At 45.8% G+C, this 25,901-nt stretch overlaps 2 protein-coding genes across 2 annotated transcripts; both read left to right on the top strand.

Moving 5' to 3' along the window:
- The first annotated feature begins 2,181 nt into the window (after positions 1-2,181).
- Positions 2,182-2,736, top strand: LOC135806167 (FK506-binding protein 2-like). The gene has a single exon (XM_065320324.1). The coding sequence runs from the start codon at positions 2,182-2,184 to the stop codon at positions 2,734-2,736; it is 555 nt and encodes a 184-aa protein (XP_065176396.1).
- A 1,245-nt stretch (positions 2,737-3,981) lies between these two features.
- LOC135804768 (ribosomal protein S6 kinase 2 beta-like) lies at positions 3,982-24,271 on the top strand. Its single transcript, XM_065318724.1, has 23 exons — positions 3,982-4,255; positions 4,532-4,579; positions 4,822-4,944; positions 5,967-6,048; positions 6,519-6,599; positions 7,192-7,271; positions 7,588-7,694; positions 9,766-9,883; positions 10,536-10,595; positions 10,971-11,041; positions 12,091-12,179; positions 14,002-14,066; positions 14,804-14,903; positions 15,278-15,357; positions 15,447-15,545; positions 15,992-16,069; positions 17,754-17,795; positions 18,113-18,160; positions 18,491-18,649; positions 18,871-19,109; positions 20,152-20,269; positions 22,003-22,137; positions 23,177-24,271. Exons 1-23 carry the CDS (start codon positions 4,187-4,189, stop codon positions 23,318-23,320), a joined length of 2,235 nt encoding a protein of 744 aa, XP_065174796.1. The 5' UTR covers positions 3,982-4,186; the 3' UTR covers positions 23,321-24,271.
- Positions 24,272-25,901: the final 1,630 nt, after the last annotated feature.

Genomic DNA, 25,901 nt, shown 5'->3' on the forward strand with positions numbered 1-25,901 from the left:
TTCAAGTTGACGTCATTATTTATGACGCAATGCTCCTTGCAGCAGTGATTTACAACATGTGTACGGGTGTCAACGCATCACACGTTTTTCTTTGCAATAATTTGTACAGGATCGATCGGCTTCGGTCAACCACAGGTTCCGGATTCGTCTGATAATCCGTGTACAGTGCGCATTGCATCATCAAAATGACGTCAACTTGAAATTCTGTCGGGACAGCACCCATACTGGCCATAGTGGAGTTGCACACTCTGGGGGGTTATGTACTCTTGCTATAACCAATATTATCGGATGTAATGATAAGTATATAATACAACCCAACAGTACGCTTGTACGTGAAATATAAACCGACATACAACCCCGAGGCGAAGCCGAGGTTTGTATGATGGTTTATATTTCACGTACAAGCGTACTAGTGGGATGTATTATACTTATGCTGACCTTCATACAAACTGACAGTCAACTTCTTCCTGTTTCTATGGTGGCGGTCTATATGGGGTTTGTATGAGGTATGAGGTTGATATGCCCAGTATAAGCTGCCAGTATGATGGGCAAGTTGACTGGAAGTTTGTATGAAAGGTCAGCTTAATAATGATATATCGGATATTATGATGACAACAAAGAATCAAAACATGCATAACACACTATATTAGTATCGGCTTTTGTGATAACTTTAAAATACATGTAGCAATAATATCAAAGGCCCTATTTTTTACTTCACGTTGCTTATTTTTATAGTGATACATGTACATGTACATAACAGAATTTTTTTATGGAAATGCAGGCACTGTCAACCAGGGAGTTGACGACTCCCTGCTGTCAACTATGCAGCATGCTCATTTCATTTGTCAAAACGCCATGCTGGAAGTGCTATTTCCTTGCCTTTCATGTGTCGATCGAAAAAAGAAAAAAATCGATCGTATCGCATACATGTATAGTGATGCATCGGTTTAGTGATAAAATCACGGAAATCAAAAGGGTACGCTATAGCCGATACAGACTGTACTCTGATCAAGAGTACCGTAAATAAGCTGGCTGCTAATGTACTCCTGCTGTAATGAATATGAAAAAATGATGTTCACGTCATTCCATGCGTAGCTTCACACAATTAGCTTTGTCGATAAACGGATAAACCCATTCTCATGTACTCGTACAGACGGTGTATATCAGGGAGTCGTAAACTCCCTGGTGTATTATACTAGTAAATCAAAACTAATGCTCAACGTCATGTGTGGTTCCAACCAAGGAGTCGTATATACCCAGTATACTGTATATACGACTCCCTGGTTCCAACTCGTGTCAAAGGCAACAGCAGACAATGTTACATGTATCAACAAGAGTCCATAAACATGTCTACTACAGTAGTAAGCACTCTGCCTCTCTTGGTACATGTACATGTATCAAGTCTTTCAAGAGTCCATAAACCATGTAAACAGTTACTGCCTAGGTCCTATGGTCACCATTACTGTTTATGGTGCTATGGATTCTTGGTGGTGTCACCATGGTCACTGACTGGTGTGTTGGCAGTGTTGCCCTTTCTTTTATCAAGAGTACATAACCCCGGCCCCAGATCAGAGTGTGCAACTCGACTATGGCCCATGGCATGGGTGCTGTGACCATGGTGACTGCTGTCCCGACAGAATTTCAAGTATTAAAGTTAGTTTTACCAAGATCATGAAACCCGTTTTCATGTACTCTTGGTTTTACTTTTTTTTTAAATGGATGGGTTGACATGACGTCATGACATTGCCAGAAGTCTGTTATTACGTCACATGTCCACGAGAAACCAAGCATGCAAAATTAATAATTATTTGAATTCAAATGTGTAAAATTTTACCTTCGTAGGATCTAGGATCAGGACCGACCGGTCGACCGTCAACACGACAACAGGTGTCATGCACAGTCACTACAGTGAAGGTCTGCAAATTATTTTACGATTGAAGAACAGTTACCTTGCAGAAGAACAAGGATAGGCACTGCTGCTCCTGCTGGTGCTATAGGTCTGCCACTCATAGCACCACCTGAAACACGGAGTTGTTGCAGTCCGTTTTCCGGACAAAGGCGATCATAATATTATTATTATTATTGTCTGGCAATAGATCACAGGTGGAGACCAATAAACTCCTGGACCTAGGGATAACCACTCTTCATCACTGCCACTGAGTACGCTCTGCATAACGCATGATGGTGTCGTTTTGTGTCTCGGTGTTGCTGATTAGCATTGTGGCTCTTGCTGAAGCTGCGAAAAAGCCACGTGGAGAGCTAAAGATAGACGTGCTGGAGAAGCCAGAGTCTTGCAGTTTGCTGGCAGCGAAAGGGGACAAAGTTGGCATCCACTACACAGGCACCCACACCAGCGGTGAAGTGTTTGACAGTTCCAAAGGCCGCTCGCCGTTCTCCTTCAAATTGGGAGATGGAAAGACTATTGCAGGATTTGACCAGGGTGTTGTTGGCATGTGCATTGGCGAGAAGAGAATGGTAACCGTGCCTCCTCACCTTGGTTACGGTGAAAAGGGCCACCCGCCGGCTATTCCTCCAAGTGCTACGTTAAAGTTTGAAATCGAGCTTGTTGAGTTGGACCAAGCTTCCGTCTTTTCCTCTGGTAGCTTTGGCACAACGTTCAATACCGCAGCTCCCCTGTTTCTGCTGGGTGTCGTCATCTACTATCTCTACAACAAAGCTCAAAACGAGGATACGTCAAAGAAACGCCCCAAGCCGAAAGCAGCAAGGAGACGCTGAGACACAAGTTCTCGAACAGCCGATTTGCTAGTGTCAACTTGGCACTGTCTCAGTGCAGTTGGAAGAGACTTTCCTAGTTTCGGAAAACATCGGCTGCTCCTCATTCAGAAGCTTCACTGAATGTGTACTAACTTGTCTACGACTTCTATCTTGTTTAAAATATTTATTAACAATTTATTGGTCCAGAATCTTACAGATTGGATATTCTTGTGTGAATGTTTTCTCCACTGGACTGCTGCACTGTGCAACTCTACTTCAGCGTATTCAACTGCACACTTAGCAGCCCTCCCCGTTCCAATACTAGTACTAGTACTGGTATGCTCCTTACCTCCCCTCACCCCCTCCCCACATACCCAGTAGTAGGGATTACTGTACTAGTGCTACTAGCTGTCTGAAAGACGACAATTAAATTATTATCAGAGTCTGAGTTTCAGTCTGGATCCGAGGCAATTTTGCTTGTTGGTTCTCCGTTTCCCCCAACTGCAGTTCCTTGTGCTTGTAAGCTGCCGTGGTTCAGGGAATCATCGCAAACCAATATTAATTTGATGACAGTTTCCTGGTGCCGGCACTGACCAATGACTGACCATCAACATGCTTTCAGGCCTGGTTTGTTCTTCAAAGTACATGCTATCAGCGAAATGGGAATGCTATGGAAGACTAAAATATCTGTACAACTACCGAGAGGGAGGGATAGTTTTTTTGCGCTTGTCGATTACCCCAGGGCTAAGTTTATCGATCTGATTTTCACTGGCCACATTCACAACCATGATATGACTTTGATTACGTACGGATAATGAAATAATAATGAAGGCCGGGGTTTACCCAAAATGTAGGTTTATCATCTGCGTGGATGTATTGAGTTCACTGGCAAATATCGACTTCTGGCAGAGTTTTCAAAGGCTCCATATCCAATCTGCGAACATAATGTACTAAAAACCGGTTTTTAGTTTTTACTATTAATTTTTTTAGTGGTCTGGCTGAGTTGACTCTGCTGATCTGCTAGACAGTCTGTAGTCTAGATATCTACTGAGTGTGGCCTGGCCTGTGCATGTGGCATGTGTGTGGGCGCCATGCATGCCACGGAGTACTAAAAACCTGTTTTTTTAGTACTCCGTGGCATTTGTTGCACTTGCCTTGGCATTCCCTTGGCCCTAACTTGCGTGGGCAGGGTCATCCCGATCGCGACTCATCCGATCGTCATCCCGCGGTACCGGTTGATCTGCATATCTGACTCAGCTCGATCTCGTTCTCATCAGCTCACTGCACTATTCTCATTTTTTGTGCCTGTCGTTCATTCCAAACAAAGTCCAGTGCAAATCAAGTGTTGGTGTGGAATTATTGTTTCCAAGCTGTATAGTATTGTTGACCTTTGCAGTTGACTTTTGAATGAACCGTCTCTGAGAGGAACCACCACGGGAAGGAGAAGAACCCGCCGCGTCTTTCTGCCACCATGCCGTTGGCCCACACTCACCCATGGGGCGTGGATTCCAAAGTCGTGGGAGCAGCCTCAGCCGGCCACGTAAGATTTTCACCCAGATATTTTAGTTTGCTGTGATTTGATCAAGGGGATTCCTGCGAACAATGATGTTCAGGTCTGATTTCTCATCACCCTCCTACTGGGGGGTCAGAATGGAGCAGTTGCCAGGATTCTTTGGTTTGAATTTGGTTTCCGTTGTTACCTCGTTCCGTGCGGATGAAGCCTATTTCAATTAGCTTGCTTTCAGTTTCTGCGATGATTTTGACTTCCTATTTCTGAAACGTGAACTGTTGTCTTTGTTTTCCTTTACGGCTTTAGCACGTTGCTGCGCTGGATGAATTCAAGGAGGATCACGTTTTACCCATTGTAAGCTCACGTGTAGTTGTGTTGTCACTGCAGTTAGCACTCTTTTGCAGGCTAAATGTCGTCTCGGGATTGTTTGAATTTCGAATGTGCTGCATTACTGATATGAAAAGTTAAAAAATCATGTGAGGAACAACAAGCGCCGAAAGCAAAGCTTCGAACACCCGTTTGGTGTGAAGTGAAGTAGTGTACTTGGCTGGCTGTGAAAATAATGGCTTTTTGATTTGTCCCTCGATGCCTTCCAGGAGAAAGAACGTGATTTGGATGTAGCAAAGCTGATTGCTGATCGTGAAACTGAGGAGGAAGAGCATGTTACGACGGACGATTTCGAGCTTCTCAAAGTCTTGGGTCAAGGCTCTTTCGGGAAGGTATGTTCGATATCGGTCATTTGTATGCTGAGTTCCTTCCGGATACATTGTCGTACGTACGATGCACATTATTTGTATTTTTTAAAGTTCCTGTGGATTATTCAGTCTGTACGCTTCATGAATCATTCAATGATCGTGTACACCATTTTCTAGGTTTGGAAGGCATTTTTATTAGAAGAAAGGGTGCTATCCTGAACATCGTGCTCTTGGTCACGTACTCTTGGTCACGTACTCTTGGTCACGTACTCTCGCTAATATTCCTGACACTCTGGTATCAAGTGTATAGAAGCTCCCCAGAGTGTGCAACTCCTGATACCCTTTCTATGGGGTTTGCCGACGGCGAGACCTCACATCACGTGGTGTAGTGTTCTAGTAGTACATTTCCAGCCCGTTATAATAGCGAACAGCGGAGTAATAACCAAAGTACTCTCTGACAGAAACTCACTGCGCGTATGCAACTCGCCAACACGATCATGGCAGATATTCGGATTGCACGCACGCTATCCTTTGCTTTACGTAGTACGAAACGTACCGGAGACCCGTGATGTGAGTTTTCGCCGTCGGAGACCCCATCTGCAGAGTTGAACACTCTTGGGAGCTTGTTTACTCTTGCTGATAATTTTCGGTATGGGGCCCTACTGATCAGGTAGAAATTGCGAACACTCTCTTCTATTTCTTTGTTGGACTCCTACCTACTCCTACCTAAGAACACGGGGCACCCACAACCATGTAGAAATGGTGGGGGGGGGGGGGGCATCTTATGTAGAGTACGTAAACCAGAGAGCTCACGTTTGGCCCAGGGCGGACTTTTCTTATTGACGTTAACTTCTAGTATGGGGTCATGAGTCGTACTGTTCAGCCATGTGAACTTGGCCGGGTTGCGCACTCTGCTTTTTGTACTCTTGGTCTTATTGATCACCGTTGTATGTATATATGTCACAACCAAACCCAGCACATTGAAGTGAACTTTTTTTCTTCTTCTTTATTTTGTGCTCCCATGTAATCAAATTCTGTTATCACAGGTTTTCTTGGTCCGCAAGAAAACCGGTACAGATGCTGGTATACTGTATGCCATGAAAGTGCTGCGAAAGGCCACTCTGAAAGGCAAGCCATTTGTTTGAGTGTTCTTGTATTGCTCATGCGCAGTTATATATTATTACACTGATGCATTCTCTCTTTTTCTCTCTCTCTTTCTCTCTCTCTCTCTCTCTCTCTCTCTCTCTCTCTCTCTCTCTCTCTCTCTCTCTCTCTCTCTCTCTCTCTCTCTCTCGCTCTCTCGCTCGCTCTCTCTCTCTCTCTCTCTCTCTCTCTCTCTCTCTCTCTCTCTCTCTCTCTCTCTCTCTCTCTCTCTCTCTCTCTCTCTCTCTCTCTCTCTCTCGCTCTCCTGTATTTTCTTTGTATATGAGATGGCATTTGCAGTGTGTATTGTGGGCAGACTTTCACCTATTTGTTGTGGTTGTTGTTGCAATTCTACTGAACGATACCGGAATGCGCATGGACCAGCGTTTCTTCAAACTTGCCTTTCCAGGCTGACATTAGCCGTGATCCATGCTGTGTGTTCTCATTGTGTACAGTTCGGGATCGTGTTCGCACAAAGATGGAGCGAAACATTCTTTCAGATATTCAGCACCCGTTCATTGTGTCCATGAAATATGGTAAGGCGGTGTTGTGAGATGTGGTTTGAAGACTCCAGATGCAGCGCTCTAGTCTGTAGAATGGCAGTCAACACCCCCCCCCCCCCCCCCTCACACACACCACCCGCACTCCAGACATCACACACTCTATCTAGCTGCAAACAATGTCACATCTTGCGAATCCATGCTGTCTCCTTCTCACTGTCACCATCAGTGCTGGGTTGGATTGGGTTTGTTGGGACTGTGGCTGTTACCCTAGCCATCATTGGCAAAGTCTGATTCTGGGCTGTCTTCTGGTCTCGATGGATGTAGGTTTGTGTGGGTGTGCTTGGGTTTGATATCCACGGCCATAGGGTCGCAGCATTATCCTTTGTTTGCGCGAGAGCATTGACAAAGAATGTTTTGCTGCGTCGGTATGCATTGCAATCCAGCAGTGATGAGTGCCACCCATTGCATTCCTGTGCCCAGACTGGCTGATAAATTATTTCTTGTTATTTGTTGCTGCTGCTGCCGCTGGTGTTGTGGTTGTTGTTTTTGAATTATTTATTCTCACTTTGTTGTTGTTGTTGTTGTTGTTGTTGTTGTTGTTGTGTTTCTCCTTTGTGCACACTAGCATTCCAAACCAAGGGCAAGGTCTACATGATTCTAGAGTTTTTACGCGGTGGTGATCTTTTTACTCGTTTATCCAAGGAGGTACGTCCTGCAATGAGCGTTATCTCCGCTGTTTCTAGTGACAGTGACAGCGGCGATTTTGCCGAGTTACATGTGTGGGGGGGGGGGGGGGTGTATGTAGATTTAGCCTGGCCATGGCGAAAGCCAGCTGACTTTCCTCCTTGCACAGTTCGAGACTTGAAGTGCTTGACTAGAGGAATGTCTGCGAGTGGTATGGCGCCCGGTCGTCCTCCCGGACTTGGTCGTTCATCTGTGGAGCGTTTAGGAGAATGTGTGCGTCGGCGCTGTAGGCGATGTATGTGCTTTGCTGGCTGTCTCTCCTATGTGCTGTTGGCAGGTGATGTTCACTGAGGAAGATGTCAAGTACTATCTGGCCGAGCTGGCTCTCGCGCTGGATCACTTGCATTCGCTTGGTGTTATCTACCGCGACTTGAAACCAGAGAAGTATGTTTAGGCTGGTGGACAGTATGTTTAGGCTGGTGGACATTGGTTTAAGTATGTTTAGGCTTGTGGACATTGGTCTTTAGTTAGACTCGGGTGTGGAGAGTCAAGGATTAATTTATAAGAAGAAAGGTCCTTTCTTCTTAAAGGGGAAGTTAAGGCAACAATTAAAATTTCACCAGTTGTAGTCTTCGGGGTGCTGAGTCGAATGGTCTTGGTCCGAGAAAGCTGAGACGCTCCCTTCCTACTTGAATCCCAATTGAACTCGCGCACTTCCACCGAAACTGGGTGACTGCGCCCTACTAGATGGGGATTTGTATGCAAAATGTCACTAAAAGCGCCATTTCGTTCTTCTAAAAGCACGGATGACCGCGATTGGCCCATATGTTGTAGTCTTTTGGACGCTGAGTCGACTGGTTTTGGTCCGAAAAGGCTGCGATGCAGCGTTCATCCTTTATTCCCAATCGAACATGGTTGGACAAGCGGTCACGTGCTCCTGGGTGCCCAAATCACCTGGTCATCACGCCAGCAGGCGACAACTTTCACACCAAGGTTCAACTCGAGTTCAACTCGAGTGACAGGACTGCACCCAAAAAAGGTCAAACAGGCTAGTAAGTTGTACCCTGCAGGCACGGTGACCAGGTGACTGGTGTACGCAGGAGCACGTGACCGCTTGTTCAACCATGTTCGATTGGGAATAAAGGAGGAACGCTGCATCGCAGCCTTTTCGGACCAAAACCAATCGACTCAGCGTCCAAAAGACTACAACATATGGGCCAATCGCGGTCATCCATGCTTTTATAAGAACGAAATGGCGCTTTTAGTGACATTTTGCATACAAATCCCCATCTAGTAGGGCGCAGTCACCCAGTTTCGGTGGAAGTGCGCGAGTTCGATTGGGATTCAAGTAGGAATGGAGCGTCTCAGCTTCCTCGGACCACGACCATTCGACTCAGCACCCTGAAAACTACAACTGGTGAAATTTTAATTTTTGTCTTTAATAATAACTTCCCCTTTAACCCTCTCAGTGCCACGGGCGACTTTAGTCGCCCAGAATGAGTATGTGTGTACAAATAACATAAATTCATATATCCACTTCTACACACAGGAGAGTTACAAACGACCACTCTACGTCTTCAGGAAGACCTTGGCTATCGACTCATCACATCTTGTGTCCGTGAGGATAGATATCGCCAGGGCGAAGCCTGAAGCGCGCGCGCTCGGACAAACAATTGTCGCGCGTAGAAAAAATGACGTATGCGCATCGCGGGCTTCTCTATTCCTCTCGTGGCAACCCATGCGTATTGGGTATCAAAACATCGAGATTTCAGTGGCTTTCAGGCCAACTTTGTCCGAATTTCGTGTGTTGAAAGTTAGTTGACTGCACTGCGATCGATCGCGTGCGTGAGAAAGTGCAGATGCTACGAAAATGCAGAAAACGGACTCAGTCACCCTCGCGAGGAAGAGTATTTTCGCTGCATTTTCTCTTCACACTATCACAGCTGTCTGCCTGGCCATGATATCTTTCCAGAGAGCCATCGTTTGTAAAGATCCGTGGATATACAGCTGAGCTATGAAAAATTTGAGTTCGGCTCAACTCAGAAAAATTTGAATTTTTCTGACCCCGTTTGCACTGAAAGGGTTAAAAACATTGGTTTTTGCTTGTTTGTGATAGTGTGCATGCTGCGCACATTCAGTGTCTTTGCCAGGACCAAGCTCGCAAGATAGTTTCTTCTCTCACATTGTCCCGACTTCATGGTCCAGCTCGTCAAGTACTGCAATTAGTATCTTGCTTGAAGCATGAGTAGCCCGGGGGGGGCACCATGCACGGTGTAGTGCGAAACACATGTGTTCAATGCCCCAATGCACAGCGCACACACACGTCCACGCACGCATATCTCCAGGTGTAAATCGCTGTAAAGACTAAAGAGCACAGCTAAACACAGGAAAGAGCACTTTTGCCGAACTCCATTCCATCACTGCTTGCTTCTGGTGTTCTTTTGCTGAATGTGTTCGCATCACGCCATACTGTATACTGATTCTGGCTGTGTGTGCGGGTGCTTGTATTTTGTAGTGTTTTGCTCGACTCGGAAGGCCACATAAAACTGACTGACTTTGGACTTAGTAAGGAGGCTGAGGACGAGCAGAAGACTTTCTCCTTCTGCGGTACAGTGGAGTACATGGCGCCTGAGGTATGGCGGAGCCTAATTCTTGCCATATTTTTCATTGCCATCACCGTAAAGGCTTGCTGCACATGCCGCTAGGAGTGCCTGTCTGTTGATTGCAAGCTTTGTGTCATCCTCATTATGCAGTCAAGTCTGGTGTTTGCGACCACCCAATAGTGCACAGAAAGCCGTGTCTTTTGTCCAGATGAGCAGGTGGACTGCTGAAATATGGCCCAGGGGCGTTGTAACCAGTTTGGCAGGTCCTGTGCTTTTGAAGCAATAAAGTATGGGTTATTTGGGCCCAATTTTCCAAACATTTCCGCGGGGGAGGGCCCTGGGCACCCACCTCTTCATAGCCGTACCAATGTCAAATACCTTCTGATGCCCCTGTGGCCTGTGTGTGTTCAAGTATTCTCCTTATCCAGGATGATTTGACTGGATGGGCAATGCCCTTTGGTCCTGGCTCTAGTAGTCAACCCTCAGGAGCATGATGTGTTTGGTCACCTTGTCAGAGTGATCCCCATGGCAGATGGTCCCCTAAAGAAAGTACTAGCGTTTCAACGGTTTGGCAGGCTTTACTGTATTTGCGTGTGCTATGTCATTCTCCTCTATGTGACATTGGATGTCTTTGTGTGTGTGTGTGCGTGTGTGTGCGTGCGTGTGTGTTGCGTGCACCCAGGTTGTCAACCGCAGGGGTCACGATGCAACGGCTGACTGGTGGTCTTATGGTGTACTCATGGTTAGTGGGTACTCATATGTGTGTGTGGGTGGGTGTGTCTGTCTGTGTGGGTGGGTGGGTGGGTGGGTGCTGTCCGCTGTCCATCAATTGGCTGCATATTTCATTTTCATGTTGATATCCGTATGCTTTCACATTCTATGATGTGCGAATTTTGGATAATGATTCTGGTGATGCCAAGCAGTCTTCAAAGGTCTGAACGCTGAAGCACGTGCTGTGATAAACAGTGCTTGAAGAAGCAGGAAAACCCGAAAATTCTTTCTGACAGAGCTCGAGCCTGTGTCGTTTGGCAATGTGTTCTTCGAATTGCAAGCATTCTGCACCCTTCCTCTAAATATGTATTCTGTTTCTGTTCACGTCTATGTGGCTGTTTTGTAGTTTGAGATGCTTACCGGTGCCTTGCCATTCCAGGGAGAAAACCGGAAGGCAACGATGACCATGATTCTCAAGTGAGTAGTGCAATTCACTTGTGCTTGCGGGACTATTAGATGACTATGTGCACGTGTCGGTATGCACATGTCATGCCCTTAAGGTTAAAGGGGAAGTATACCCTAAAATCAAATTTTCACCAGTTGTAGTCTTCGGGGTGCTGAGTCGAATGGTCTTGGTCCGAGGAAGCTGAGACGCTCCCTTCCTCCTTTATTCCCAATCGAACTCGCGCACTTCCACCGAAACTGGGTGACTGCGCCCTACTAGATAGGGATTTGCATAGAAAAAGTCACTAAAAACGCCGTTTCGTTCTTATAAAAGCGCGGATGACCGCGATTGGTCCATATGTTGTAGTCTTTTGGCCGCTGAGTCGACTGGTTTTGGTCCGAAAAGGCTGCGATGCAGCATTCGGCCTTTATTCCCAATCGAACACGGTTGAGTAAGCGGTCACGTGCTCATTTACAGCCTGTTTGGGCCCGTTTATGTCACTCGAGGTGAACCTTTGAACCAGGGAGTCGTAAAAGTCTCTTACGACTCCCTGCTTTGAACCTTTGAGTTGAATCTTGATGTGAAAATTGTACTCTGCAGGCACGGTGACCAGGCGACTGGTGTACACATGAGCACGTGACCGCTCACTCAACCGTGTTCGATTGGGAATAAGGGCCGAACGCTGCGTCGCAGCCTTTTCGGACCAAAACCAGTCGACTCAGCGGCCACAAGACTACAACATATGGAACAATCGCGGTCATCCGCGCTTTTATAAGAACGAAACGGCGTTTTTAGTGACTTTTTTCCATACAAATCCCTATCTAGTAGGGCGCAGTCACCCAGTTTCGGTGGAAGTGCACGAGTTCGATTGGGAAGAAAGGAGGAAGGGAGCGTCTCAGCTTCCTCGGACCAAGACCATTCGACTCAGCACCCCGAAGACTACAACTGGTGAAAATTTGATTTTAGGGTATACTTCCCCTTTAAAGCTGGTTTGCTCGTTGTTTACCTGTTTGTGGTGACTTGCGGAAGCTCTTGTATAAGCTTTATTGATGTAACTGTGTGTCTGCATATGCTTCCGCAGAGCCAAGCTAGCCATGCCCCAGTTCCTTAGCCCGGAAGCACAGAGTCTCCTTCGCTTGCTCTTCAAAAGAAACCCTGTCAATCGATTAGGTCAGTCTATGGCAGAGTTGCCTTCCCAATACTTGATGTTTGCTTCTGTTTGCAGTTTATTGGCAAGAGTGCAAACGGTAGGAGTGGGCAGCCTGCCCATAAAGAACACTGTAATTTCACAAATTTTCGGTGTACTTTTGTGTTGGGTACTTCCGGTGCATCTGTTTCATGCCTAAAATTTCTGAAATTAGAGTGCAGGTGGAATCCTGATAATTCGAATATGGATTAACCCTTTATGTACCGCGCATCTAATGTATGCGTAGGGTACTCCTCGTCAATGATGGACCTATAGGATAAAATCTAGACGCATTTTGTATGTGCAAGTTATGTTTTTCTGAATGTATAGTAATGAATGGGTCCATTTGTCAGTATACTGTAATCCAGCATGCAACTAATAGTAAAGGGCATACACGGAATACCCAATTACGAGCCAATTGTGCGTAACTCTGACAATTGAGATCGCTACATTTGAAATAAAGTATAGACGTATCAGGGACGGCCATTGGGACGCACAGTGACAACAGGATACCACAGGCACTAGTTGCATGCATGAACAGCAACAGAAGGGGCGGAAAACGGATGTATCGTCTAATTACCAGACGCGAACAATTGCGTCAAATATTCAAATTATTGCAATTATTTCAGATTTGAGATATGCAGTTTTTGCTGATCTACTCACGTCGAGCGAGGATTGGTGATTGAGAAGACAAGAAATAGTTACTAGGGGATGACCTCCGCCTGCCGTGGTGATTTTATGCCATCGCTGCCCTCCCTCTCGCTGCTACTTGGAGAGCGAATGCTGTGATGGCTTCAGCGATGAAAATTGGCAGTTTCGATTCAGATCCTGAGGAGATATCGCTGCTTCAGCTCTCTCCAGGTGTCTACCACGACTAGAGGATGTCGACATTAGCTGGAGAAGGCTATATCTCTATTAGCAGCAGCGTGACGGAACGAAAACACGATCGAAATTGGCAAAATATATCGCAGAGCGCTGCATTTGCGAAGCGCACTTTTCGCCGCGATCGGTCTCCATACTTTCAAATGGCGACCTACCCATATCATACATCAAACTTTTCAGTGGGATCTCAGCTGTCCACTGCAAAAAATCGCGAGTCAATCAGAGAAAGGACGCTGCCGAACGGCGCGTTCAAGTGCGGCGCGCCGAACCGTAAATATTTTTACGGTTCGAGATAGGCGCGGTACATAAAGGGTTAATTCGAACATACCGCTTAATTAGAAGTTTTTCCAGGACCGATTTCTGTCAATACGATTCCCACATAATCTTTTCTGATAATTCGAACCTCGAACCAAACATGTCCGGTTAATTCGAAGTTCCACGGATTCCACTTTAATAGAAAATGTGTGGGATTTGTGCTGATAATTCGAAGTTAGCAAAGTGTAATTCGAAGTTCACTGTACACTGTACTGGTCAGTTCAGTTTGCATGAGCAGGCTGTGCCGGTCAGTTCAGTATCCGTGAAATCTGTGTCTAAGGTCCATAGCGCAACTCTGCGTGACCATGAGAGCATTTTGATATACACATTGTGTTGTGGGTTCATGTTTGGATAATTAGAATGTCCGGCTAATTAGAAGTTTTTTCCTGGCATTTCGAGGTTTGAATTATCAGGATTCCACCTGTACTAGTACATCACACTTTCATTCACTGTACATGTATTGTGGACTCATTGCTTATTGCAGGACCGCAAACTCATCGTGTTGGAGTGAGGCGATGCAGAGTTGTTTTGCAGATAGAGTGCATTGCAATGGGGACATTGCCTTCTCCTGCTGAGATTAAACGTGTGTGGTTTCTTGTCTTCTAACAGGTTATGGCCCAGATGGCATCAAGAATATCAAGGCTCATGCATTCTTCAGAGTTATTGACTGGGATGTAAGTAGAAACCGGCTGGAAAGACTGTGTACTAATGGGTAGCCGAGTGGTAGGCGCGGTGAAATCAACAAGAATTACTTTTATTCTACTTTCAGGTACACACCTGAGATATAATTATTAGTGAAAGAAGAAGCGACAAAAATAAATAACTTTCTCTCCGGTGCTCACCTAGAGGTTGAATCCTTCTTCTTCGAGTTAGCTTTCATTGCTATCTAATCTAATCTAATCTAATCAAAACAGAAAAAGCGCAGCTGCTTTTATGCAGCAGACGCCGTACGCTTATATGCGGAGATACACTAAAATTAATATACATAAGGTCGTTCCGTATTGCTTCCGTATTACTTCCGTATTAGCCAGGCAGGGATACTACAACTGCACTGCTAATACACGCAACCTAGATGATCATCTATGGCATAGCCTGTGTCTCATGTGTTTCAGATCAGTAATTTACAATGAAATTGGCGTGGCAACAGCTGGTACTGAGCACCTCCGACTGCTATAATATTCTGTGTACATCATTGGTACGCTATTATATCTTAGCGATTTTTCTCTCTCTGTGTGTGTCTCTCTCTCTCTCTCTCTCTCTCTCTCTCTCTCTCTCTCTCTCTCTCTCTCTCTCTCTCTCTCTCTCTCTCTCTCTCTCTCTCTCTCTCTCTCTCTCTCTCTCTCTCTCTCTCTCTCTCTCTCTCTCTCTCTCTCTCTCTCTCTCTCTCTCTCTCTCTCTCTCTCTGATGCAGAGACTGTATGGTCGTGAAGTTGATCCTCCCTTCAAGCCAGCAGTACACAAGGAGTTCACGTTTTACTTCGACCCGGAATTCACCAACAGAACACCCCGAGGTATATGTGTGTGTGTGTGTGTGTGTGTGTGTGTGTGTGTGTGTGTGTGTGTGTGTGTGTGTGTGTGTGTGTATCTGCACGCACACACAATGTTTTGTATTTTTTCAACTACTGCACATGCGTGCTGTTGTGTGCACCCATGCAGTGCCCCACACATATCTCTGTGTGCACGTCATGTGGCTGTGGATGAGTGCACTTGTGTAGTGTCAGGCGTGTAGATTGTTAGCGGGCATCAGGGCAATGTATAGATAGTCACTGGCATTGAGTATGTTTCGTTTTGTTTGTACATGCACTGATTCACGGTGGAAACCTGTCTTCATGTGTGCCGTACGTGTCTAATTCCCCCTGTCTTCGCACCTTTCTTGGTCGTGCAGATTCTCCTGCAGTACCGGAGAGTGCGAATACGCAGAAGATCTTCAGAGGGTTCAGCTTTGTTGCCACTGACTTGGTGAAGGTTGGTTTAACGGAGCAGCAGTGTTTGAGGTCATGTCATTAGCTGGACTAACTCTTGTTTGCTCTGTCGCCTTGCTTATCTGCTTTCAGGAAGCGGAGAAGGAATCCGGTGTAGCAGCAGCAGCACCACCATCACTCTCCTCGTCCAACTATGCGCAGCGGATTGAAACCAAGTACAATGTCCTTTCAGTAAGCTACCTCTTTTTCGACATAGTTCTCTCTCCCATCTTGCTTGCGCCAGCACGCGCGTGTGTGTGTGTGTGTGTTTCAGTTTTTGGATTTCTGTTGTCCTAAGGTAGCAGGTGTGCTCCAGTGTTGTTTACCATTCTTGCTGCTTTTCCTGGAGTGCAATTCTACATGACTGTAGATTATTGGGCTAAACTCAGCTGCAACAGAGAGCATCGAACAATGAAAACAGTTCTTGTTCCCCTCCCAGCTAGTTTACAGACGCTTACCGGAGTAGATGTTGCCAGACTATCTTCAGGTTGCCAGACTATCTTCAGGTTGCCATTGTTTTTGTCTCAGTCCATGTTTGACTGGTCACGAAATCTCATGTTTTAGAAATGTTGCAGTGCACAGTGGATGGGCTATAGACACTGTTCAACAATTGTGGATTCTTTCTGTGTGATCTCTAGGAATCTCTCGGCGAAGGTTCCTACTCACAATGCCGAAAATGCGTTAGCAAGGTCACTGGAGAAGTGTGTGCCGTGAAGGTATGTCAGCTTTGGTGTGTGCGTGCGTGTGCATGCATGCATGTCAGCTTCATTGTGCTGAGGTTATCTTTTGTTTTCTTCTCCGCCATAATACAGTGTCCTTCTGTCTTTCCATAGACTTGCAAGGGTACAGCACCCACATGAATTAAAGAAATGTTAAAACAATGTTCGATGAGTGTGGCATTTCGTTGAAATGTTCGAACATTGCTCGGATGTACATGTATTTGAAGTATGCTTTCCCGAGTCTTCTTGGTATTGTAAACTAATTCCCCTACTCCGGTTCCCCACGCCGTCACGCACTTAGGTGTAGGAGAAGTTAGAATACATTAATTAGTAAAATTGGTGGAAGAACCAAGTGACCATCCTGTCACGGCAAGCTCCAAACGAAAAAAAACCAACAGGCCAGAGCTACGGCCGCTGGAACTAGCAAAGCCAACGCGCCAAAAAACACGCGTACACTCGGGACAACCGAGGCGCACTCCCACCACTAGCCATGTATGTGGCGGGTTCATACAAGTGATACAAAACATGTCACGGCGCGCGTGCACGCCGGATGCTAACACCTACATGCGGAGAATAAGAATACTGCTGCATGCAGACAACACGCTAGGGAGATAGGGAGAGGGACAGTCACAAGGCATGCATTATATTTCAATATCATGAGAGTGAGGGAAGGGGGGCACTATCAGTGCTGCCAAACCGTCCGAGTTTTCGGGCAGTGTCCGATTTTTGAAGGCTCTTCCGAAAACCGGTCCGAAAAAGGAAACGTCCGAAAAGCAGCCAAAATGTCAGGGATCAGTACTTCCCTATGCAGCAGTCCTGTATTTTCACTTTTCAGCGCAACTAAAGGCACAAATCACTGTACATGTGCTTTTAAAAGGGCTAGCGCTAAAGTAAAATGCCTGGATGGCAATAGACTACACTGTGCATTACAAAATTCATGACAACTTCGGGGTGCCATATTGGTTACTATGGCAACAAAGCGAATTTTCATGGTATTTTGGGCGATATTTTGAATTCTCTGGAAAAAAATTCTGAGGAGAAAAATTCGCACCATGTGGCCAGCCTTGGCGGTGAAGGGTGTCCGATTTTGGGCGAAAAATATTTGGCAGCACTGCACTATGTACAGTCGACCTACCCTTATAACGATATTTGCGTCCGACCATGAAATATTGTTATAAGGGAAACTGGTTCATTCATACACATACGTCATAATGCATGAATTTAGTTCATTTTTTACACTCTTCATAGCGTCAAAAACATATGTACATGCACATTATGTGCACAGCAAGGTGCTCACTGGTGCCCCCATTGCATTTCGTCATGTTCCAGCGACTTATCAAGTGAAGCTTACCCTACCTTGACAGTGGACTGTACATATTCCCTGCTGGATATTGTTATAAAATGGAAAATGTCGATTGGTCAGCCCATTTTATATTGTTATAGGGGTAATATCGTTATAGCAATATTGTTATAGAGGTAAGGCATTGTATACAAAAGTCAATGGACTGATTTGGTTTGACAGAAAAATATCGTTATAAGGGTAATATCGTTATAGGGGTTATCGTTATAAGGGTAGGTCGACTGTACTTGTATGTAACGTGCTGACTGTAGCAGTTGGGTGCCTTCAGTGTAGGCCAATCCATCTTTCTGCTGTTGCCTGTCTATGTCTTTCATCTTGCAGATTATTGATAAGATTAAGCGTAACCCAGAGGAAGAAATCGAGGTAGGTCTTCTCAGTGGTCTGGGTCACATCATTGGATCTCTGCTTCTTCTCCTCCGTATCTTTGGGAAGAGAAAGACAGAAAGAGAGAGAGAGGGGGGGGGGGGGGGTGAAGAATGTATTGTACTCCTTGACTGTTGTGCCTTATGCCGTGTATCTTGCTGTGTGGATGTCTGCATGGGTGCATAGATGGGTGTGTGTGTGTGTGCATGTGCATGTGCGGCTGTATGGCGCCCTTTCGACTGTGCATGCGGCGTGATTTTGCATCTGGGTTTAGTTTAATCCCGTTTTCTCTCTTTCGTTCTGTTTGTGTCTGGCAGATCCTCTTGCGTCACGGTAACCATCCTAACATCATCCAAGTTCGAGATGTAAGCTGGAGTGTAGGGACTGGCCCCTGGCCTCCTCTTCACTACTGCGCTTTTTTCATGCTGATGCTGTGCCGCTTAGCATGACATCATGCAGTGTATTCTTTTGCTGATTTCCTCGCTCCCAATCTTCCCACTACATGTCCTGTTCTGGTGATATAGTTGCTGCTGTTTTCAGAATGGCTAGCCTGCAGTGCATGCATCTCCTCGTCTTGTCCACATTCTCCTTTGTGCCAATTGTTAGATCAGCTACCATCGGCGACAATGCTACTAGTACATCATGCTGTTTCTTGTGTGTGTGTGCGCGCGCGCGTGTGGTTTTAAAATCTACAGGTCTATGATGATGGTCAGCACGTGTTTCTGGTCACAGAGCTCATGAAAGGTGGTGAGCTGCTGGATCGCATCGTCAAGCAAAAGCACTTCACAGAGCGAGAGGCTTGCATGGTGATGCGAACGTTAGCCAACACCGTGTGCACACTTCACAAGCAAGGGGTGAGTGGTGCTACATCAGTTATGTTGACGTTGGGCGGTGCTTGCAGTGCTGATGACGGCCACTTGCTTTCACCTGTCGTGCAGACTTGAGGGCGATTTTGCAGTGCAACTCTTTATGCAAGGGCATCATGATTTGTAGAATTGTAGTGCATGGGATCTGGATGAAGATTTTGATTGCTTGTGCTGTTTGTCTCTGTGTGGCAATGGACTGTGATGTCTAGGTTGTGCACCGTGACCTGAAACCAAGCAACATTCTGTACGCAGATGAGAGTTGCAATCCATCATCGCTGCGTATTGCTGACTTCGGTTTCGCCAAGCAGCTGCGCGCAGAGAACGGTTTGCTGATGACGCCCTGCTACACAGCCAATTTCGTTGCACCCGAAGTGCTGAAGAAGCAGGGCTACGATGCGGCTGCAGATATCTGGAGCTTAGGCGTCCTTCTCTACACTATGCTGGCTGGGTGAGTAGTGAGTAGTGGCTGCCTGTAGCAAGATGCTGATTTCCTATGGCATTGTGTGGGCAACTCCAGGCCCAGGGAGGGATCTTCATACAAAAAAAAAACTTTTATCAAAGCACGTATATGTTGCCAATCTCAACAGTGATGGCCTCTTAGTGATTAGGTGAATAGCTAGTTGCCACTGGCAATGTTCTGAAGAATTATTCTTGTTTGTTTTGTCATGGGGACAAATTTATCCTGTATCACATGCATGCATGTAGCTGTTTTGCGATCCACCTCTACTCTAACATCACCATGACTAGCAACACACGACTGCAATGAACAGAACACCCTGCAACACACGACTGCAATGAACAGAACACCCTGCAACACATGCATAGCTTATGTAAACACGTACATCCAGCCACCAGCTGCCGCTTACATCACATTGTCCAAGCTGATGTGATGTTTCCTGTGCTGGTGTTGACTGAGATCCATCGGAAGCTATTGGCTATCCTCTACTCCTTCTCTCCAATATTCTTTTGTACTTTCAAAATGAGAATATCGACTTCAACTTCAAAATGAGAAGTTCTACAAACGTAGACGAAGCGCCAGTTTTCTTCGAATTTGTCAAAATTCATAGAAAGCTCGAGTCGCACCTTCAAGAGCCGCGCACCTGCAGTCGCTTCTTTGCATTGCGCTCCAGGAACCGATCTGAGCTGGATAGGGACTTGTTGAACATTGTTGGTGGACTTTCCAAGTCGGATATGCATCAGAAGGCATTGGGACTGCCAACGCGCATGCAAAGGGTACTCTCAGTGATTTGCAGATTGATACCAATCACACAGGATAAGATAGGTGCAGAGACAAGTGAAAAGTGAAGCACAGTGCTCAATTTGTTGAAATAGAAGTCTGAATTATCTTGTTAAAAACTGCACAGTGCTATGCAGTGAATGTGCTTGGGCAGCACAACTGCTCTGCAAAATCACTATAGCTATTCGCGTATGTAGTCAGGGCAGATGTAATTTTGTATTCCTCCTTTTCTTGATGTCTCGCCTGGTTGTAGGGAGACACCATTTGCAACAGCTGACACGGACTCACCAGCGCAGATCCTCTCGCGAATCACCGAGGGCACTATTCAAATGGCTGCCGGCAACTGGGATGCTATTTCCGAGATGGCCAAGGTAATGCTGTGCCGCCTCTTAGATGAGTATGCCTATTTGCCTTCGCTTGCTTTCTTAACCCTTTCGGTGCTAATGACGTCTATAGACGTCATGCGCACTGTACGCCAAACGACTAATGACGTCTACATGTATAGACGTCATGAGATTTGCGCAGTACATCGCAGTGCATAGATCAGTGTACGAATTTTCGTAACTTCGTCAAAAATAAGTCTATCGCGACAATTGATACACCGTTGGAAAGGTGTTGAGCTTGGCTTTCCAGCGATATAAAGTTCTTTGCGATAGGGGAAAGATTGACGGGGCGGCGACGGTGTGAACACAAAATTCACGGCACTTGGTGATCGTGAATTTTTTTGTTCATGCGTTCGCAGTTTTCTGTTGCGTGCCAGGGGATTTCCCTTTGGCACAGTGCATGCGTAATGGACACCAACGGAAGCACGTGGATCTCAGCTTTGCAGCGCAGTTTGAATCGTGAAAATCGGCTGACCTGGAGCAAGAAACTGAAAAAGGATGTGAGATCGAGTTCCTGTGCCTTTCCGAGGCATGCCGCATCGTGAGGTAGCTTCAAGAGGACGTAGAAGTTGCACCGCTGTGCATATTGAGTTGAGGGCTACCAGGATGGATTCGCTTGGACATGATCTTTCTAACAAGCCCAGGGTGATGAAAATCCATCAAGATAAACTGAATTGAGAGAAAAATTCGTTCAAACCTGTGTACCTGTGTGCGGGGAAAAAACACCAGGAGAGTCATTGCGCTGGGAAGGCAGTTTTGCTGGAGTAAAAGGGGCCAACACGGAAAGGGTTAAGTAGCATGCTTCCGCGCACAAAAGAACATGTTAAATCCGAGTACTAGTATAAGCCCACGTCTGCATTTAAGCACATGCTATTGAGAACAATGACTCAATTTCTGCTAGCATGGTCAATTCATTGCAAAATTCACCAGTTGACACATTGACATCGGTATGTCCTACTTCAAGTACAATTGATGATGATGCCAGAATCATTGTTCTCCCAAGTGTGGCAAGTCTGGCAGTGAGTGTCCATGCAAACAGTACCGACACATATCCATACTACACGCACGTGCTTTTATGCGAGCAAATACGACCTCTCGATTTCTGCCCAGTACATCGGCTTTGCGTATGACCACATTCGCTTTTGTACACGCAAGTAGGGCACTGTGTACTGCGAGCACATATCGCACATGGCCATGGAACTGATTTGTAATTTGCTGCATGTGTAAACTGAAGTGAGGATAGTGTCCAGGTGCCGGTGGGGAGATGGCTGAGACTGAAATGCCCCGTGCATTGTGACTTTTCTAGGATTAGGGTACTGGCAAATCATACGTAATAAGTGGATTTGTGAAATGGAACATGGGCACACGTTGGCAAGGTTGATAAAGGGTTTGCCTGTGCTCATGCGCACGTGTATATGCATGAGCAACTCGCTATCCTATTAAGCCATCTTTCCAAAATTCTTTCTTAATCTCTCTCCAAACTCGAAGGGAAATTCACGCGACCAGTTGCCGGCAGTGAACAAGCACAGTACGATACAGTGTGTATGTCTGTGTGTGCACGCATGCATGTGGGTGGGTGCGCATGTGTGTGCACGCATGCATGTGGGTGGGTGCGCATGTGTGTGCACGCATGCATGTGGGTGGGTGCGCATGTGTGTGCACGCATGCATGTGGGTGGGTGCGCATGTGTGTGCGAACGTGTGCGCGTGTGTATCTGACAGGACTTGGTGCGGCAAATGTTGCACGTCAACCCCAATCAGCGGCCTACTGCAGAAATGATCCTCTTGCATCCGTGGATCAAAGCACTTGACTCTCTTCCCAATGAGAAGCTTCAAGTTCGTAATTTTGGCGTGAAGGTAAGTGCTAATCATAAATGCCAGAAAGAATGTTATAAGAACTTCGTTACGCCCATGTACTACCAAAGTCTGTGCCCAAGAGCATGCACTTGTGATCTCTTTTCTATGGGCCAGCTGCATGTCACGCTGCCTTCATTGCACCCGGCAGCTAAGGCCGTGTACTGCCGAAATCAAAAACCACATTTTCCCCAGAGTTGAAGATTGTTGTTGTTGTTACTTTATTTTATTTCACCAGAATAACAGGCAGTAGAATGCCTTCTCACTAGACCAGGTCTAGTTCTCACAGATGATGAAGAATGTGAATGAACGTGCGGAAGCCAGTGAAAACCAAGAAATCGAAAAAGATGAGAAAAACTTGTGTTTTATATTTTATAACTCGGGTATTGAGCCAATAATAAAAGTAGAAAGGAAAAGGACATATGGAAACGAGTTAAGAGTAACTCTCCACCACTTTAACTAGATTCTATATACAGTCAGAAAGTGCAACAACTAGGCACAAAACTGACAGAGTACTGAGACATTCGACGTCCTGACACCTAGCTTCAACACATCTCCGTAGCGCTAACCGACAGCCTTCCAACTTGGAAGGTTCAAGGTTATGGAAAGACCAAAGAGGGGAAGGTAAGCGCAACGAAAACGAGCAAAAGCTACAGTCCCAACGGAACAAAGAATGTCGATTGTCAGTTTTGTGCCTAGTTGTTGCACTTTCTGACTGTATATAGTATCTAGTTAAAGTGGTGGAGAGTTACTCTTAACTCGTTTCCATATGTCCTTTTCCTTTCTACTTTTATATTTTATGACGGTATTTGTATGGGAGCGACAGTGATTACATGACAAGGGAAGGAAAAGAAAAAGATAGAAAGAAAAGAGTAAGATAAGGGAAATTGAGACTGGCTTTATAATTGAATATACCCCGTGGCTTGTAAGTGGTGTGTTTTACGCCACGAGCCTCGTTCAAATTACGGGGATTCCACCTGTTTTATCCATTGATAAATTTAAGTTTGGACCACCCTCTTTTTTTGCTGTTTGCTTTGGATAGCGTGCTGTCGAGAACACATTCTTGGCAATCAGTGGGCCGCCGGAGAAGAAAGAACTGGACGCAGTAGTGTCATCCGAGTTAGCTCGCCGTCGCCAGAAACACATTAAACCAATTGGCAACAGTGACGGTTCCACAGCCCTGTAATCTCACTGCTTGCTACATTGCACGTCCAGCCACCAATGGTCTTACGATTGTGTCAGCAAACCGTACCCGTTTGCTTTTGCTCTATTTTCGACATTACTCGCCCGCCAAGGCTTTTCATTGGCGCTTTGATGCTGCTGCTGCCACTGCTGCTGCCGCCGCTACTATTTCTACATGTAGTACTGCTATTGCCGCTACTGTCGTTACCTTCGTTCCCATCGCCGCTGCTATGATCTTTTAATTGACGGCTTTATCTGCTGTTGCCTCTTACAGAGGCCTGATGCTTGTAGTGGCACGGCCAAGATATTGTTGGCAGTGCACATTCTCCATGTATCTAGGTTCTCATTTTCCAGTGGGTGTGACCATTCTTCTTTCTTTATGTTGCAGTGCACACATTCCCTTGTGCGCTACTGGCTATCAGTTCTATGCCCAAGACAAACAAGCTCTCCTATCCAATCTCCCCCCCCCCCCCCCTCACACACACCGCCTGTATGTTTTGTTTCGTTTGTCAGTGATGAGTAAACCCGAGTTCATGCCATAACTAATAACAATGTATTTATCTGTCTCGTTTCTTTGGAGGTTACACAGTCACATGCACACTTTCTTTACCTGAAGGCGTTGTACCGCTTGTACACTTTTCTCCACTGCAAACAGTCATATTTTATGAATACAGACTCTACCTCTGTCTGTCTCTGTCCATGTCTCTCTCTCTCTCTCTCTCTCTCTCTCTCTCTCTCTCTCTCTCTCTCTCTCTCTCTCTCTCTCTCTCTCTCTCTCTCTCTCTCTCTCTCTCTCCTGTAGATACTAGACATGATCTTTTTCTGCTCCTAGAGATTATAGTTTCAGCTTGATAGGCCCACCCTAGCACAGTGTGATGTTGGCATACAATACTGATACTTATGAGTTTACTCCTATCAGTCCTCTTTTGAACAGAAAGAGAAATAATCCACGCCAGTCTTGTTCTTTCTTGTTGCCTGTGGAGCTGTGTATGCTGTGAGTGTCATATCATTGATTTCTGGGATGGATTGGATACCCTGGTACGACGTTCGCTCGTCTAAGAAGGAGTTTGCAGATTCTGCTCTGGTTTTCCCTGTGTTTGGAAACAGTGACCTTACCACGACCATCCACGGTTGCAGGTTAGTAGCAACAGGTTTCAACATAACAATGTTTATCTAATACCATGACGAAGCTGCATGTAGCCGAAAGAGAGTGTGTACAGTCACTCATAGCAGTTAGGGGCCGTCCGGGGTTACCAATAGTTTTTGCAAAACGTAAAGTTTTAGTATTTTTCAGTACCCAGTATGGCCCACCCACCTACCTTTTCTTCTGGTAAAACGAATTCCAATAAAATAGTGATGTCAATTTTTGACAACCCGAAGTAACTGGGCATTCTCCATCTGCATTCAATAATAATTATTATTTTCGAAACGAAACTCCTTCAACCCCCCCCCCCCCCCCAATTAAAACTTTTCGTTTTGAAAATACTTTTTTAAATTTTGGTAGCCTTGGACGTCGAATGTCTCAGTACTCTGTCAGTTTTGTGCCTAGTTGTTGCACATTCTGAGTATCTGGTTACAGCAAGAGTACATAACCCCCGGGGGGTTATGTGCTCTTGGTTACAGTGATGGAGAGTTACTCTTAACTCGTATCCGTATGTCCTTTTCCTTTCTACGAGTACTATCCATTTATTTTTGGAGAATCCTTCAAATATAGTCTGAATGAATGAAATGAAATTGAAACTGAAAGGTTTCACGACTCCCGGACTGAAACAGTTACTGATGAAACGCTTGAATAACGTTAAAAGTTATAAAGATATCTGGGCCGGCGGATATCCGCTAGCGCTACGCGCGGGAAGTACAATAGTCGGTTTCTAGTCTAGACTACACTGTACGTGGTTTTCAATCTTAAGTTTGCATCATCAAGTCGAAGGAAATAAAGTAAAGAGAAAGTGCAACGCAGAGGTGGAGCGCGACCGTCCAATAGCGGACTTAAAACTACGTAAAAAGTAAATAAAAAAAGTAAATTATCGTATCCGTTCCCGAAGGGAACTCACGACGGCCGCTAACACCCGATAAACCCTACCCTAAAACTACGTAGTAGGATGAAAGGAGCACAAACGAAACCAAGAGTACTCTATGTACTCTTGACGAAACCAATACGGACAAAGCCAGAGGCAAATGTTATCAGATACGAATGTTCGCCTCGGCAACCGCCAAGGTGGGAGGTGAATCCTCTGCACTGGCTGAAGATTTCAGGAACCACGCAAACACATGACACTGAACTGGAGTAGGGAAAAACTCAATTTGCAGCGAACTCGAGACATGACACAGCTGTATGCTTCTCTGGTCTTCGCTGCTTGAAGAGCAGCTATCCGCTTGTAGAGCGACTCCGCGTGTTTGCCCAAACCACCGGTGGTAGAAAATATGGCCGTATTCACAACAAACGGCGAATGCTCAATGTCGCGGACACGTTGCTCGTAGCAGCGCCGCTTCTCCTTCTGGTGCTTGGTGTCGCTGGAAGCAATGGAGGTGGCACGGTTTGAGGGGGCATGAGGATTGAAAACCCTCACCGACATCGATGAAGG

Source organism: Sycon ciliatum, chromosome 1 (assembly GCF_964019385.1).
Source record: "Sycon ciliatum chromosome 1, ocSycCili1.1, whole genome shotgun sequence".
NCBI classification, from domain to species: Eukaryota; Metazoa; Porifera; class Calcarea; order Leucosolenida; family Sycettidae; genus Sycon; species Sycon ciliatum.

Coding starts and splice junctions, on each gene's coding strand:
- LOC135804768 (XM_065318724.1), top strand. CDS start 4,187: ATGCCGTTGGCCCACACTCACCCATGGGGCGTGGATTCCAAAGTCGTG. Junction 14,904..15,277: donor CACCAACAGAACACCCCGAG/GTATATGTGTGT, acceptor TTGGTCGTGCAG/ATTCTCCTGCAGTACCGGAG. Junction 18,650..18,870: donor GCACACTTCACAAGCAAGGG/GTGAGTGGTGCT, acceptor TGTGATGTCTAG/GTTGTGCACCGTGACCTGAA.
- LOC135806167 (XM_065320324.1), top strand. CDS start 2,182: ATGGTGTCGTTTTGTGTCTCGGTGTTGCTGATTAGCATTGTGGCTCTT.